General features: G+C 36.7%; 1 protein-coding gene across 6 annotated transcripts in view; it reads left to right on the top strand.

Moving 5' to 3' along the window:
• The first annotated feature begins 8,062 nt into the window (after positions 1-8,062).
• Positions 8,063-15,334, top strand: part of LOC117338071 (chromodomain-helicase-DNA-binding protein 8-like) — a 53,917-nt gene continuing 46,645 nt past the window's right edge. For all 6 annotated transcript variants that reach the window (XR_004534958.1, XM_033899258.1, XM_033899260.1 and 3 more), the window contains exons 1-2: positions 8,063-8,166; positions 11,892-13,954. Coding sequence is in view for 5 of the 6 variants with exons in the window: in XM_033899258.1 (XP_033755149.1) it covers positions 12,011-13,954 (1,944 nt within the window). In the remaining variant the exon portion in view is untranslated. The remainder of the gene's footprint in view (positions 8,167-11,891; positions 13,955-15,334) is intronic.

Raw genomic sequence — 15,334 nt, 5'->3', positions numbered from 1 at the left:
GTCAGGTCAACAGATGCATGGCAGTGCTAATGCGTCATAATAGAGAAAGGTCGGGTATGAGACTTTTTTACCGACTGCCTTTATAGGTAACATGGATCATTAAGTGGAAGTGTAAATGTTGCTTTTACACAATAGGTTTATTATTTATTGGGTTTCCTGTGTCTTTTGTGCCACACAATACACAATGGAATCATATAAGTATTGTTTACCACGTGATCGAGTTTTGACGATGATTACCCGACGGCCATACACGGAAAACCGTTTATTCTCTAAGTAAACATCCAGTACGGTACGCCCTACATGGCTGCTCGTGAGGTCTTTTAGAATTAATCTTAATTATTAGAAATTTTAATATTACGTGCATGCTTGTCTCTCGTAAACTCATCCCATATTAATTATTCCATTTCTATATAGCATTTTTTCCTTGTGGAGTTGGGGTTTTTCGTGCGTGTTTCCGTTTAACGAGATTGAATGACTCATCGGAATTCCAAGTGTAAGGGACTAATTAATATTTAGATTATACATAGAAGTGATATATTCGCAAGTCGGGTAAATTTCATGTGAAGTGTATACCAAATTATATAAAACTTCAATTGACCCAGTACGTTTTGTGGAATATGAGGTTTGTACTACATAAAGCCTGTAGATTCGTGTCCTTATGGAAATTTTGGTCAAAATTGAGTTACATTACATATACCAAATGTAATCAATTTTGTCTGGTGCATTAACAGTGTGGGTTTTTTTTTATCATAATCTTATTTTTTACTTTTATCAAAATTACTGCATAAACATTGTCTATGTAATTTGAGTTTAATTTTAGTTTCATCTATTTCATTGCAAATTTATTGGACAAAAGTTTTCAGAACTTATCACAGCTTATCACAGCTTATATGGCATTCTGATGTATCTGACAACATATTGTTAATAAATAAAGATAATGTTACGTTCTCACAATGATTGGTGGTGACAACAAACCTAGCAGGTTTCATCAGCATCCCTTAACTGTAGGGAAAGCCCTTTACTTAAAAGTTACCATAGAAAGCAGTATTGGATCTAGATAGAAATATTATTTAGTTCACGATTTTCCCCTAAAATTCTGTAATTCTTTCCCATTTACAACTTTAAGTAAAGGAACCAGACATACTACTGGGCAATACGAAAAAGTATATCGTATTTTCGTAAAAGGAAATCAAAACATCCCATTCAGCTCACATCAATCGAAACATATAATTATTGGAGTTTGATGGAACTTAATTAGCCGATAATTATTTTCCCTTCATTGTCATATTTTCTGATAGGGGGCGTTGTGGTTGGGTTCGTGCATGGTATGTGGCTGATAGTCGCTCCGGCAGTGCACATGTTAGTTTTTTTGTTGTTTTTGATTTAATATATATAAGCCTAAATAATAGTCATTTAGGTGATTGAGTGGAAATTTACAATTAATAAAAATTTTATAGAATGTGGTTTGATAGGATATCAGAAAAGTGAGGTGTGTGAGTTGATGACATATTGTACATATCTGTCGGCGATTATGCGCTCCTTATCAATAAATATTATTATTTATTATTGAAGAGTTGAGTTTTTCCTGACAGAAGGTAAGGTTTTGGAGGGAAACGTGTTCCTCGATGGTCGACGTCAGGGAAATCACCATACTTGGAACAAAACCCCGAATAATGCGGGGCACTGATACAATCATGGAATGAAAAGAAATACAATACAAATATTGAAATAATCACACGATTCATTTAACTTATAGGCATGTATATACATACCGTGTTTTGGTGGTCCCGTTTTAAATAAAGATCTTATAGACAGCTAGTGCAGGAAAATAGTTTTACAAAGTCTTTGATAAGATCTTTGTCGAAGTCACTTTCACTTAAGACAAGTTGGCCAAGAGTGGGGCAAACTCTGTTCCCATGTGTGTGTACATGTATAATGGAACAATCTAACCGACGAACCCAACACGAATATAGTCAACAAGAAATTCAGTTTTCTCCGCGTCATCTTTATTAAAATTAATCTTTAAGTTTACCAAATATATGCTCTAAAACAATTTATAACAATATGTTTAATTTCATGAGTTTTAATAATTAGATAAAACCAGAAAACCAATACGGTCCCTGGATTTGTAATGGGGTATTACAATGTGGAGAGAAGTCAAATATTAGGAGTAATATGACTGAGACACTGACGCTCAAACTGACTAAAATATCTCTGGAGTTCTTCATACCCTCGTCATATTAAACTCCACCCCTGAAGTACACAGTACCACAGTGGTTTTACAATCAGTCCCTAACGAGGTTAGTACCTATGGTCGACGAAGGGCACAATCAGTCCCTGACGAGGTTAGCACCTATGGTCGACGAAGGGCACAATCAGTCCTTAACGAGGTTAGTACCTATGGTCGACGAAGGACACAATCATTCCCTAACGACGTAAGTATATATGGTCGACGAAGGAGACAATCAGTCCCTAACCAGGTTAGAACCTATGGTCGACGAAGGACACAATCAGTCCCTAACGAGGTTAGCACCTATGGTCGACGAAGGGCACAATCAGTCCTTAACGAGGTTAGTACCTATGGTCGACGAAGGACACAATCATTCCCTAACGACGTAAGTATATATGGTCGACGAAGGACACAATCAGTCCCTAACCAGGTTAGAACATATGGTCGACGAAGGACACAATCAGTCCCTAACGAGGTTAATACCTATGGTCGACGAAGGACACAATCAGTCCCTGACGAGGTTAGCACCTATGGTCGACGAAGGACACAATCAGTCTCTAACGACATTAGTACCTATGGTCGACGAAGGAGGCAATCAGTCCCTAACGAGGTTAATACCTATGGTCGCCGAAGATGACAATCAGTCCCTAACGAGGTTAGTACCTATGGTCGACGAAGAAGACAATCAGTCCCTAACGAGGTTAGTACCTATGGTCGACGAAGGACACAATCAGTCCCTAACGAGGTTAGTACCTATGGTCGACGAAGGACACAATCAGTCCCTAACGAGGTTAGTACCTATGGTCGACGAAGAAGACAATCAGTCCCTAACGAGGTTAGTACCTATGGTCGACGAAGGACACAATCAGTCCCTAACGAGGTTAGTACCTATGGTCGACGAAGGACACAATCAGTCCCTAACGAGGTTAGAACCTATGGCCGACGATCTATGGTTAGCTCATAGTTAATGCCTGGTAAATCCGTATTCGTGTCCTGGTTAGCTCGTAATTAATGCCTGGTAAATCTAGTTAGTGCCTGATAAATCCGTGATCACCGCCCTGGTTAGCTCGTAGTTGATGCCTGGTAAATCCATGTTCGTGTCCTGGTTAGCTCGTAGTAAATGCCCGGTTTATCCATGTTCGTGTCCTGGTTAGCTCGTAGTAAATGCCCGGTTTATCCATGATCATCGCCCTGGTTAGCTCGTAGTTAATGATCACTGTTCTGTTTCCCATTTTGAGGACATGACATAACTTAAAGAGGGCCTTCGTTGAAGGCCCCTTTGATGAAGCAGGCTTCATTCCTTGGTTGATTTTAATCAAACATGATGATGAAGGATCATAATATCTCATTGATTTCTTGCTTTAGCAGTAGCCAGCATGTTTGTTATCCTTGTACTTTTTCGATGGTCCACTGCTTCATTTTATTAATATTTTCTCTCGCTTTATCAAGGTTTGAGTTATACTTATGATTTCATTTACATATCGATATTCTCTGCTTGTTTTAAAAGAACGGAAAATTATCATTAATTTCTATATCGTTGAGCAAGCCAAAATCATTAACAGAAAGTGGTCTGCTATATAAATTGTGTTATATACTGTCATGACAAGCCGTTTTGATAAAATACAGATATCTGTATAAATTAGTGATATCTGTTTATATAATTAAGAGATATGCATATGTTTATTAACAAGATACATATATCTGTATCTAAATTAGAGAAGTCTGTATTGAGATTAAAGATAGCTCTGTTTAAAATCTCTATTAAATACAGACAACTGTTTTATGTATGTGTTTGTACTTAAAATAGAGATACATGTATCTAAATTCTTCAGTAGGGATATCTCTATTCAAAACACACGTTAACTTTATTTTATTTTAAAAACACATATATCTAATTATATTAGATAAATAAAGATATCAGAATTTAAATAGGGATTTATCATAATTCAGTAAAATCCCAAATGTTACGTTACAGAAATAAATGGAGCGATGAGTATATCAGTAAATATAACAATGATCCAGAGTAATTATTAAGTCCGTGGCTTATAGATATATACTTATTTAGAAAAAACATTCTATGTCAATCCATGGGAGATCATTGCATTCAAAAGATAACAGTTACCTCCCCTTCGTCAGTGGCGTCAACGTACAGTGTACAAACGAACAATGACTAAGTGATGACTTTAGAGAACTATATATATAAATGTTGAGGTTGACGAGATGGAAGTAATATATAGAGGATATTGAATGGTTTCCCGTTTAATATAACATATATTTCACGAGTATGACAGAATATCGATATTTTCACGACTGCGAAGCACGAGTGAAAAATATCGAAATATTTTGTCATACGAGTGAAATATATGTTATATTTAACGGGAAAACATTCAGTTTTCTTTTTATTGCATTTCATATATTTAAAAACAAAACAAAATGAAAAAAAATGAAAAACTAATATTGCCAAAAGTGCGGGAATCAGTAATGACGTCATCTCTTTGTGACGTTACTCCACGTCAACTTCAAAGGACTGATCAGCGCATTTTAAGCGTTTTCTGCTGTTATCGGCGAAACTGTGCATGAATAGCTAACGTCAAGTGAGTATTTTGTCAAAAACTAGTCAGAATATTTCGGAAATACAGCAAAATAACCAATTTATCCATCTCCGCTTCGACTGGAAAAATCAGCAAGTTTCAACGAGGTGAATACAAAGGTTAGCTCTGATTTGTCAAAAACGGAAAACTTATTTTTTTCACTGCAAAACTTATATTTTCACTGCAAAATCCTATATTTTCACTGTTCATAGCTGCAGTGAAAATACAAGTTTTATTAGTTTGATAAATTTCTATATTTCACTGGCAAAAATGCAATAAATATAAAACATCATGATAAGTGACAAAAGAAGACCTTACATATCGCACTAGCGCTGTCATTGTTACTATGCACCAGAATGTCCAATACAGTGAAAGCGATAGTGAAAATGTAACGTCTTCTTTTGTCACTTATCAGTCATCACAAAACTGCATTGTTCTAATAGACGAGATATATTAGTTGCGTTTTGCTTGTTTTCTCGTTTAATTACGACCGCTGTAGCGTTGTTGTTTTGTTTTGTTTTTGTTTATGTTATATGAACTGTATTATATAATTCATCTTTTTCCTGTTTTGTTTTAATTGTTAGTTACATCAGAGACGTGTATATCCCAGAGATTGTGATATATATACACGTCTCTAATAACATATCTGAAAACTGGTCCAATATTAAAATAAGATTCGTGCCACGGGAAAAAAACAATGAATTGTGACCTATGGGTATATAAAACCTTCAATAAAGTTACATTACAGGTGAGGTCATCCAGTGGAAGGATACATGTCAAACTCCTTAATGTGTTGGCAACAAAGTCCCAGTTATAATGTCCAGAGTCCATCTACCATTTATGCACACAACGAATACAAGTGTAAAATATGTATGAATGCGGTTTATGTCAAATCATTAAAGTGTACCCTGAATGATTTTGTTGTTATTTATTGTTAGATAAAGTTGTGTAATAAAGTACTGTAAAGAAATCATTATATGTTGATGTTATTAGTTCAGACTAAAACAGTTTATTGACCACGTGTTAACAAATTCCAACTAAAACGAGGTTAGAATAGGAATAAAAGAACGATTTCACATCGGGGTGGGGGCTACGAGGAGAATAAGACCAGGGGTCCCAGTAGTGTAAGCGTCTCACTCCTCAATATATCAATGGTATCATTATTTCGACAGTAAAACTTCATCAATCTGCATCTATTGAAACCCTATCTTGTAAATTATTTTCTATCAGCAGTAGGACTGTCGTGGGAATCTTAGATATCGAATTAACTGTCAACATAGGTTTCTATCTATGAATTAAAATTTGGCATTAAGGTGATGGTAAACATCGAGCTACAAGACATACAGACCAGTGGTTAGCTGTACCTGTATATGTTATTAGGTCGAGGTAAGTAGATGTGGATGAGTGCGTTGTGTTTCTAATTTCACGAGTTTGAGGGATTGAAAAATCAGTTAAAGATGGAATGAAAAGGGTTGTATAATACTACGGAGAATTAATATCTGACAAGATACACGAGTCCGGATGGAGCGAGACACTTGAATACATATGTACCATACAAATCATCGTATCTGTAAGTGCTTTCACAAGGAGAGACTTTCACAAGGAGACAGCCACTTTAAAATTTTGTCTGTAGTTACAAGAAATCTGGCAGAACCACATCTACTATGCCAACATTTAAAGCCGGACAGCGAATCTCAGAAACAACAGGCAGAGGCATGTTGGGACTAGTAGATAACTAAAAAAATCACAAGAGCAAGGAATTAAGTGATTTTTTTCCTCCTTCTTTCATGTACGGAGACAAATGTAGTTTTCAACATAATATACATAGACACACCTCCCCCCTCCCCTTGATTGATGGGACTTAACGTCCTTGTTCCGGTTATAACCGAGCCTATGACACTATTAAACTATGGACTGCAAATGACTATACATGTATACCTGTATAATGGATTATATTTTTATCTGCTCATCATTCGTAGCAACATAAAATATGATCATTTCTAAATAGCCTGTATTGCACAATGACGGACGCAGTCTCATTCTGCAAGAACAGCAACTTACAAATATTCTATTTTCATCCATTATCAATATATGTATTATTTATTTATTTATTTTGTTGTGATGGGGGTGGTGTATGTAGGGTGGGGTGGCAGAGATGATGATACTTTAGATGATATTTTTTTTTTAAATTAGAATGTCGTTGACAAATCAAACAATTAACGCGGCTGTAGAAAAAACATGCAAATTTGCAAAGGGTAAATATTGTTTGTTTAAATATGAAAAAGAATAATATTCTGATAAGCTTTTTCTATAAATGGCACCTTCTGTAATCGAATTTCAAATATATCATATTAAAACAATATATATATTGGAAGTTCGCACCTGATATATGCACCTGGATGTAACAAACACACGCTTAATTAGTCTTATACATGTAAAAAAATACGTTTTCATCAATTGGTCAGTTATATCATATAGTCAAATGGGTACTTGCATACAGACCTTTATAACTATGTAATTATATATCTGTTATAGGTCCTCTGGTACAAATCAAGTTATAATAGTATAATGGGTCATAACTGTATATGTTAGGTAATTAAATATACATGTTCAGGTGAGTATATATATTTCGTCTATTACAAAGCAGTCTATGACTAAGTAGACCTAAACGACTACAGATCACTAACTGATATTGTTGTTTTTTATAAAGAAATAATATATTGACCACCCGGTCGATCGTAGCATAGTGAGCTGGCTAATTTCTTTGTAATGTCAGTTCCGTATGGGCTCCTTAAGAAAAAAAATACATATGAAGGTACCCGTCTTAGTTATGTCCATAGGGGAGGAAATGAAGTTTAGGAGACAGGCTATTGTTAACTGGATTGATTTGCGCCTGGCCATTGAAAAACAAATTTAGTAATTGCATCCGGGGATCTTTTGAAAGAGTCCATTGTGATTGGTTTATCTTCGGACAGCGAAGATATGCCCATTGCATTAAACGCATTTGTAACAGCTGATCTGATTGGTTGACACGGCGAAGCGTTCAAGGATAAAAAATTATGCGGACACTGTAAAAAAATTGCTAACACATCATAAGTAAAATATTACCAACTTAATTTTAACTAATTCCACCTGCTCTATTGATATATCACATTGTTAATTTATTGCAAAATATATAAACATTGATTTTTTGCTAGTTCCAAACTTCATCCTCTGGCCAATCAAAACCGTCCTTATGGAAGGGCACTTGCTATTCACACGATGCATGATGTTGAGGTTATAAGCGGTCTAAACTCAACAAAATCATCCGGTTGAAAATTGTCTATTTTTCTTGACAAAGGACAGGTAGGGTGTTTATATGTTGTTTGAATTGTGTATTTATTTGTTAATTATATCATCCTCTGTGTCATTTACCTTGGAGTAACAACATGCCCCTTACGGTGGTCCCTATTTTGTCCCTGGCTTCTGTTGGATAAAATTCTCCAAAAACTACACACCGAAATGGCGTTCAAAGAAAACTTTCCATTGTTGTGTGGTGACAGAGATAGGTAAATGTGCATTTTGGTTATGGCTTATGTTTTAATTTATGAAATATGAGTTAATTAGTGAATAATAATCAGTTGTTGTCACTCGGAAAGCGCTGCACGTGCGTCGGTAAATACACAATACGGGTTGTCCCGTGGATGGGGCCCAAACAGAAAAATCATTATCTTGGTACACACGCGGTACACTAATGGCCGACCTCTTTGTCTTCGTCAAAATGTTGGTTTATATTTCGTGAGTTTACCATGTTTTTTGGTTTATTATATGTCTGAATTTGTGTCTAGATCTTATTCTGAACGTCGTAGTACAGGCAAGAGAGGTTCATTCGTGGTTCATCTCGACCTCAAATGGGGCCTCCAAAGGGGTAACTGGTCAGCTTTTGGACTATCTTTATAATTGTTCTGTGTTGTTTAGCTATTGTTGGAGAAAAACAAATGTTGGGCAAAATTACGTTTGGTTTTTGTAACCTGTCTTATATTTTACCACATTTTCTATTCATTTGTTTTGATGTCTTTGTAATTTATCTAGGAAAGCCCCTTGTAGTTTATGAGGATGGGGAAAACCCCATTTATTTGTGAAGATTTACCTTTATTTTTACCTTTGTACATTGCTGAAGTGATACTGAATGAAGTAAATATCTGTAAGTTGGGATTTATTTCTTACTTTAAATACTGACATGCCAATTTTAGGACAAGTTTGAAGTATGAACCTTTGTTGCTTCAAGTATTGTATTTCAATATATATCAAAATAACATTCACTTCCTTTTCATTCCAGATATGATATAATTCCTGTTTAATACTTTTTTGTTGAAGCAATCATTGTTAGCCAGGATAAATTATGAATTAAGGATATGCTATGCCTATTCAACCTTTCATTTCGTCATATAAATGTAATTCAGCTTTTATTTACAATCATAACAATGCAAAACTAGAATCTTTAGTGGATTGAATTGATAATTATATAAGAGGGTTGACGTTCTCAGTAACGAAACATGCTGATGCTGGTATTAATGAAAAAAGTCAGCATTTGGTTTAACATTTCTGATAAAAAGTATTATTCTATTGAAATAACAATTTTGTTGATTGAATCTTCATTTAAAATGCTGATTGTTAAAAACATGTACGTAATCTTTTATTTGATTGGGAATATTTTGGTGTAATTCAATGAAATTTATTAATATTACAGACCAAATGAGCATCAAGATATTTCAGATAGAAAAAACTTTTAAAAAAATCAGGCTTACAGTTCTCATATCTCGAATATTTAAGTCCAACAATATTGCTATAGAAGAGAATAATCTGTTTAAGTTAAGTCCAAACCGTGCAGATATTTTTTCATATTAAAGAGAAAATTATAATTATTCAGATTGATATGAAGGGGTAAAAAAATCATCTAAGGTATACAGTTTACATCCTTGTATGTATGTCTGAAATTGAAACATGAATTATCTATAGCTTTTATATAACGGAACTTAGGAAGAGATAAAAATGCTAGCTTCATACTGACTTTGAAATCGACTGAAGAAGGCAGTAAAAGCGATTGAACTCGCACATTTTATTGATTTTTAGCCCACCTGGCCTGAAAGGCATCTTGGATTATTCTATAGAATAGTGCTTTGCCATTTTTAAGCTTGAGTTATATTGTACAGTGTCAACTGTCAACATTGATCTACAGTGAAATTTCTGTCCATTTTACCATGAACTTCTCCGGTCTTCATGTATCACAGTGCTGTAGTGTTTTCCATTTCGTCAAGTGGGTTTATTGTTTTATTCAATTCCATTCAATTCAACTTTTTTCAGTGATCGACCTGTAAATTTGTATTGTGTAGTGTGGTGCAGTATTTGTCAAGTTTGTTTTCATGTATCCTTAAGCTGTGCCAGCACCTTGTGATAAGGCCTAAAAATGTAATACATGTGTTTCCGCTAACATGCCAGAAAAAGTAGGGTAGGTAGGTGGGGATATCTTTTTATTTTTGTAATAGTTTTTACTAGGGCTGGGACGATACAGTGATGCCCCGATCCGATACTAGAGCTACGATCCGATACATATCGCGATACATAGAGAAACCATATTCAAATATTATACATTATTTGTTTCAATAAAAAACAAAGTACCTTTTGTAGCAAATGCTTTATTGACATAAAAACAACAGTGGACTGGACTAAGATATTAATGACTGCAGAGGCAAGTGAAATAAACCTAAAAAAAAATCTTCTTTGGGAAATAAACCAACAACAACCAGCAACAACTGTAAAACATTTTATTAAAAGGTAAACCAGTGGACTAGAGTATTAATGTTTAATGGTGATCTCGGTGCTGTCATTATCTATGTTTTGGTACAAGAACCTTGTAATGTTGTATTTTGTACCCGGTATTAAGGCCGCTTTCTTCAAACACTGGAAGGCCAAACGTTTTCCATACATCGGATTTTGATCCGAGAGGTGATTTCAAAGCTACCCATTTGTTCGCCATGATGTTTTCGGTTTGTTGTGAACGAGTATGTGTTAAACGCTTTCTGTTTGGCCTACTGCAGTTGGCTTCAAACCAATCATTTAACTGCTTTCACTTTCAGAGTAGCATTCTGGTTTCCCGGAAATCGATAACACTTTCGTTTTCGACAATTTTTTAATTTCCAATTTTTAATATCCAATTTTGCCAGATGTTTGGTTTTATCAGATATATGGTGCCTTAAAGTACAAATCAGTTGAAATGTGGTGTTCTAGTTTTTAGTGGTGTAATGATTCGCTGACGCATCAATGTATTGGATCACAGTGATTCATCGTCTATCCATGATTTGTATCGCAATACTTGTAAATTTGTAGTTATCTCCCTTGACCAACGTTAGCTTACGTTTTGTAGTAAACAACAGGGCTGGCAAGGCTGATCCAGTGGCTTATAAAGCTGCCTCTTGGAGTTCTTTCAAAATCAAATATCTAAATTCAAGAACGCTTTGTGGGAAACTGACAAAACATATGTTTTTTGTAACAAATGTAGACAAAGACTCTAATATTCCGGAAATACCACCAACACAAACATGACTACTGTACGATGGAATACCAGGTATCTGATGGGTCATCAGCTTCTCATATATCGTGATACGTATTGTGTCTTGACCCCTGTATCGCGATACGAATCATATCGCTACCTACCTTGAGATACACAGATCTACTAGTTTTGACAGAAGTTTTTCAAAATCAGAAATGTCTTATGTATTAAGAAGTCTGTTTCAGTATTTTATTATATTATTATTTTTGTAAATTTGAAATATGATTATTTCTTCTGTTGATGTTAAAGGATAGCTGTATAAAGGAATATGGATTTGCTCCCAAAAGTATTAATGAACAGAAGGAAGGCATGTTTCTTGGCTCAAAATATTTTTTTTAACATAAACACTACTTTAATATTCAAATATTTTTACAGTTAAGTAGATTGTAGTTTTAACATTTTTATCATTCCGAATAAGGGGATACTTGAATAACTTACTTTAAAAAAATTATTAAATCTGTACCGCTATTATATTTTTCAGGTGCTAGTCAAGTGCTGGTCCTGTCAATGCTACTACAATGGACTTTATAGAGAAGTAGAAGTGGACGATACATTGATTGGGATCAACCAGACACTTGTGTGCCTGGTGTTCGCCTCACAATGACTGACGAATCCATGCTCAGTTTGTTTGATGCGGACGGCGGCTTTTTGGATGAGTTGACGGGAGGAGACACTGGAATTGGGGGTCCTGGAAATGGGATGGACTCTTCCATACTCAGCCAGAATACGGGTATGGGAGGCATTCAACCTGATCCACTGCTCAACACTGGCTATGGTGCATCTCATTCTCAAATGCCTAACCTCTCAGGGAACCAATTTTCTGGAATGTCTTATCAAGGTACTGGTGCACCACAACAATTTTCTTCAGAGAATTTTGCTGCACCACAGTATAATGAACAGCAAGGGATCCACCAAATAGGCAACGTAGCCATACCGGGCATTAATGGTGGACAAAGACAACCAAGAATGATGATGCCAAACCAGCAGATGACAAATCAGTCTCAATTTGGTAGCTCATCGGCTGGTAGAGGATTGATTCAACAACAGCAGACCCCAGGTGGGTATCAATCGTATCGAATGGGCAGTGCACCGATGGCGGGACCTCGTCTTCCTAATCCCCACCAGCGCCAGATCGGGATCAATCAGAACATATCACAACCGACCAATAATATGTGGAACAGCAGTCAGACTAGTCCTAATCAAGCAAGTACTTTTCTTCACCAGCAGAGGCCGCTGCAGTCCCAGCTTCAGCAGACCCCACAACCTCAGCAACCACAAATGGCACCGTCACAACTTGGAGACGGAACCCAAATGACAACATACCTCACTCACCATGACTATGCCTTACCTAAATCCTCTTCAAATATTGTTCCCCAAGTAAATGTTAGTCAATATCCAAACACTAGTGCAAACCAAGCGGGTGTGTACAATATGCAAAGGTTAGCCTCGCCGCCTGGTAATCATAATGTTATGTCTAATGTGCCATTGTCTGCCAGCAGTGCTTTGAATGCTATGGGCCAAATGCAGCAACAGCAGCATGCCATCCCACAGGTACAGCCATCATTCCAGCAACCCGGCATTAGTACGGCAAACAACGTAAGGCTTACTTACAGTGCCAGTACACAGATGCAGAATATGCCACAACAGCAACCGTTCCAAGGAAATTATTTGCACCAGCGACCTCAAGTGAACTCTGTTCCAACGTCGAACTATCAAAGCTTTCCATTCCAACAGACACAGAATGCTATGTCACAAGGGATCGGAGACACATCTAGTCGTCTTAGCCATTTCCAGAACACCAGTCCTAATCAGACCAGCACACTCATACCTGGTTTCCCTGGTGTGAACTCGCAGCGTGTGACCACCCCCTCCCCCAGACCAACCCCACCTCCCCGGCCCACACCTCCTCCATCCCATACCCCTGATATCACACATACCTCCCCTACATCTCAGGGAAATGCCAGACAGTTACATCAATCCCAGATGGAGCTGATGTCACCGCCCTCTGGTGGCCAGACCACGCCAACTGCCAGTCCTTACCATAGCAGTGATGGCAGTAACTCTTCAATAAACCAAACTCCTATTAAATCTAATACGTATGCCCCAGTGGGGAACAGTCAGATGCCATCCGTGGGCATGAGAATGAGTGTCGGCACTACTGTCCAGAATAGAGCTACAGGTGGGGCACCTGGAAGTCCCAATGTTAAAGGTCTTGTTCAGGGTATGGTTCCTCCCACTGTAAACATGGGTGGTCAGTCTGCTGTAGACGTAGGTGGACCAACCGTTATGTCAAACATGAATATGAGTGGTCAACAGAATGTGAATATGAATGGACAGAATAATATGAATATGGGTAATGTTCAACAAAATGTGAATATTGAAATTCAAAATCTCCAGCAGCAGATTCAACAGCTGCATAGCATGCCCCAGACCAATCAAACACAACAGGGTATGTTGGATCTACAGGAACGAATTCGGACGTTACGTGCAAAACAGGAATTAACACACCAAAGACAAAAGCAACTGCAACAACAGCAGCAGCAGATGCAGCAACATATACCAAATTCAAATATTGTTTCCCAGCAACAACATCAACATAATCAACAACAGCTGGTGTTTCAAATTCCAAATCCACAGCAACAGCAGCAGCAACAAGACAATCCACAGGCACAGAAAGTCATCCACCTGCAGTCCAGTGTAAGTGGTACAGGAGTAAGACAATCGTTTATACAGATCCAACGACCAAACCTCCCGAATCAGTCACAAAATCAACAGCAGAAGATTGTGATTGTGAGTTCTCAGCCAGGAGGGGGCGGAGGAGGATCTTTGAGTATGCTCCAACAACACCCTCACACTACCCAGCCACAAGGTCAGCAGACAGGGCAAATTGACCCTTCTCAGGGACAGTTCACCCAGGTGATGTCCCAACAGAATCAGCAAAATCTACAGGTGATCATACAGGTGAGTCTTCATGATTTTACTGCGAAAACTTTTATTGGAAATGCTCATGTTTGATGTTTTAGGTCCGAATTGGATAAAAAATTCAATTCTGTGTCTCATTTGCTTTTACTAATTTCAAATTTTTAGAAGTTCCAAATCCCATTTTGAAAATGGTATAAAAAACTAAGTAGCTGTATTTTCTTCGAGGTATGGAGGCTTTGAATAGATCATTTTAAGTAATCTTAATGTTATAAGGACTAGATTTAGCTTTTTGAACAAATCTGCGATGAATAGCAACATCTTTCATATATGATATCCGGTCAAGTTGCATTGTCTTGCTTCACTCATCAAAGTTGATGGGTTGGGGAGGGGATATAGAGATCTTTTCTTTGTCTATCCATTCTTCAGGACATCCAGAAGACCATTGAGAATATGTTTTTTTGAATCCCTAAAATGAGACCCAACTCTTGGGATTAAAGGGACATATCTATTTGACTGTATATCTATAGGATTGAACTCTTGAAATATTTGAGAAATAGTTATTTGACTTCTGAAATTGCTAAAAACCAAGGTCAACTGGCCATGGATGTCCTTTCATTAGGTGGTTGAGAACATTATTCTGTTATTATTTAGGTAACCATATATATATGTAGGTGGTGCATATGTATGCAGCCATTCGGGTTGGTCCACTCTTGTGGGATATTCTGGAAGAAAAATGTTCAGGTACCTAAGGCCATTATTTTTTAACCCATGACAAAAAACCTAGGAAAAGCCCCATTCAGTCGGATTTAGAATGATTTTTCCCCTAATCGAAAGTGAAACCGATTCCCATAGCTAAAATAAATTAAAAATAAAAAGAAATTTTTTACATTATTACCATGACTTGTCTTAATCTTCACCTACATGTAACCTTTTCAAATGTTTTTTATGTGATGTGCACAAAGCTGTGAAACATTGTGTGACATTAAAAAATGAAAAGTAATT

Source organism: Pecten maximus, chromosome 11, assembly GCF_902652985.1.
Source record: "Pecten maximus chromosome 11, xPecMax1.1, whole genome shotgun sequence".
NCBI lineage: Eukaryota > Metazoa > Mollusca > Bivalvia > Pectinida > Pectinidae > Pecten > Pecten maximus.
Note: the sequence above shows the minus strand (reverse complement) of the source record. Positions and strands in the feature narration are given on the sequence as shown.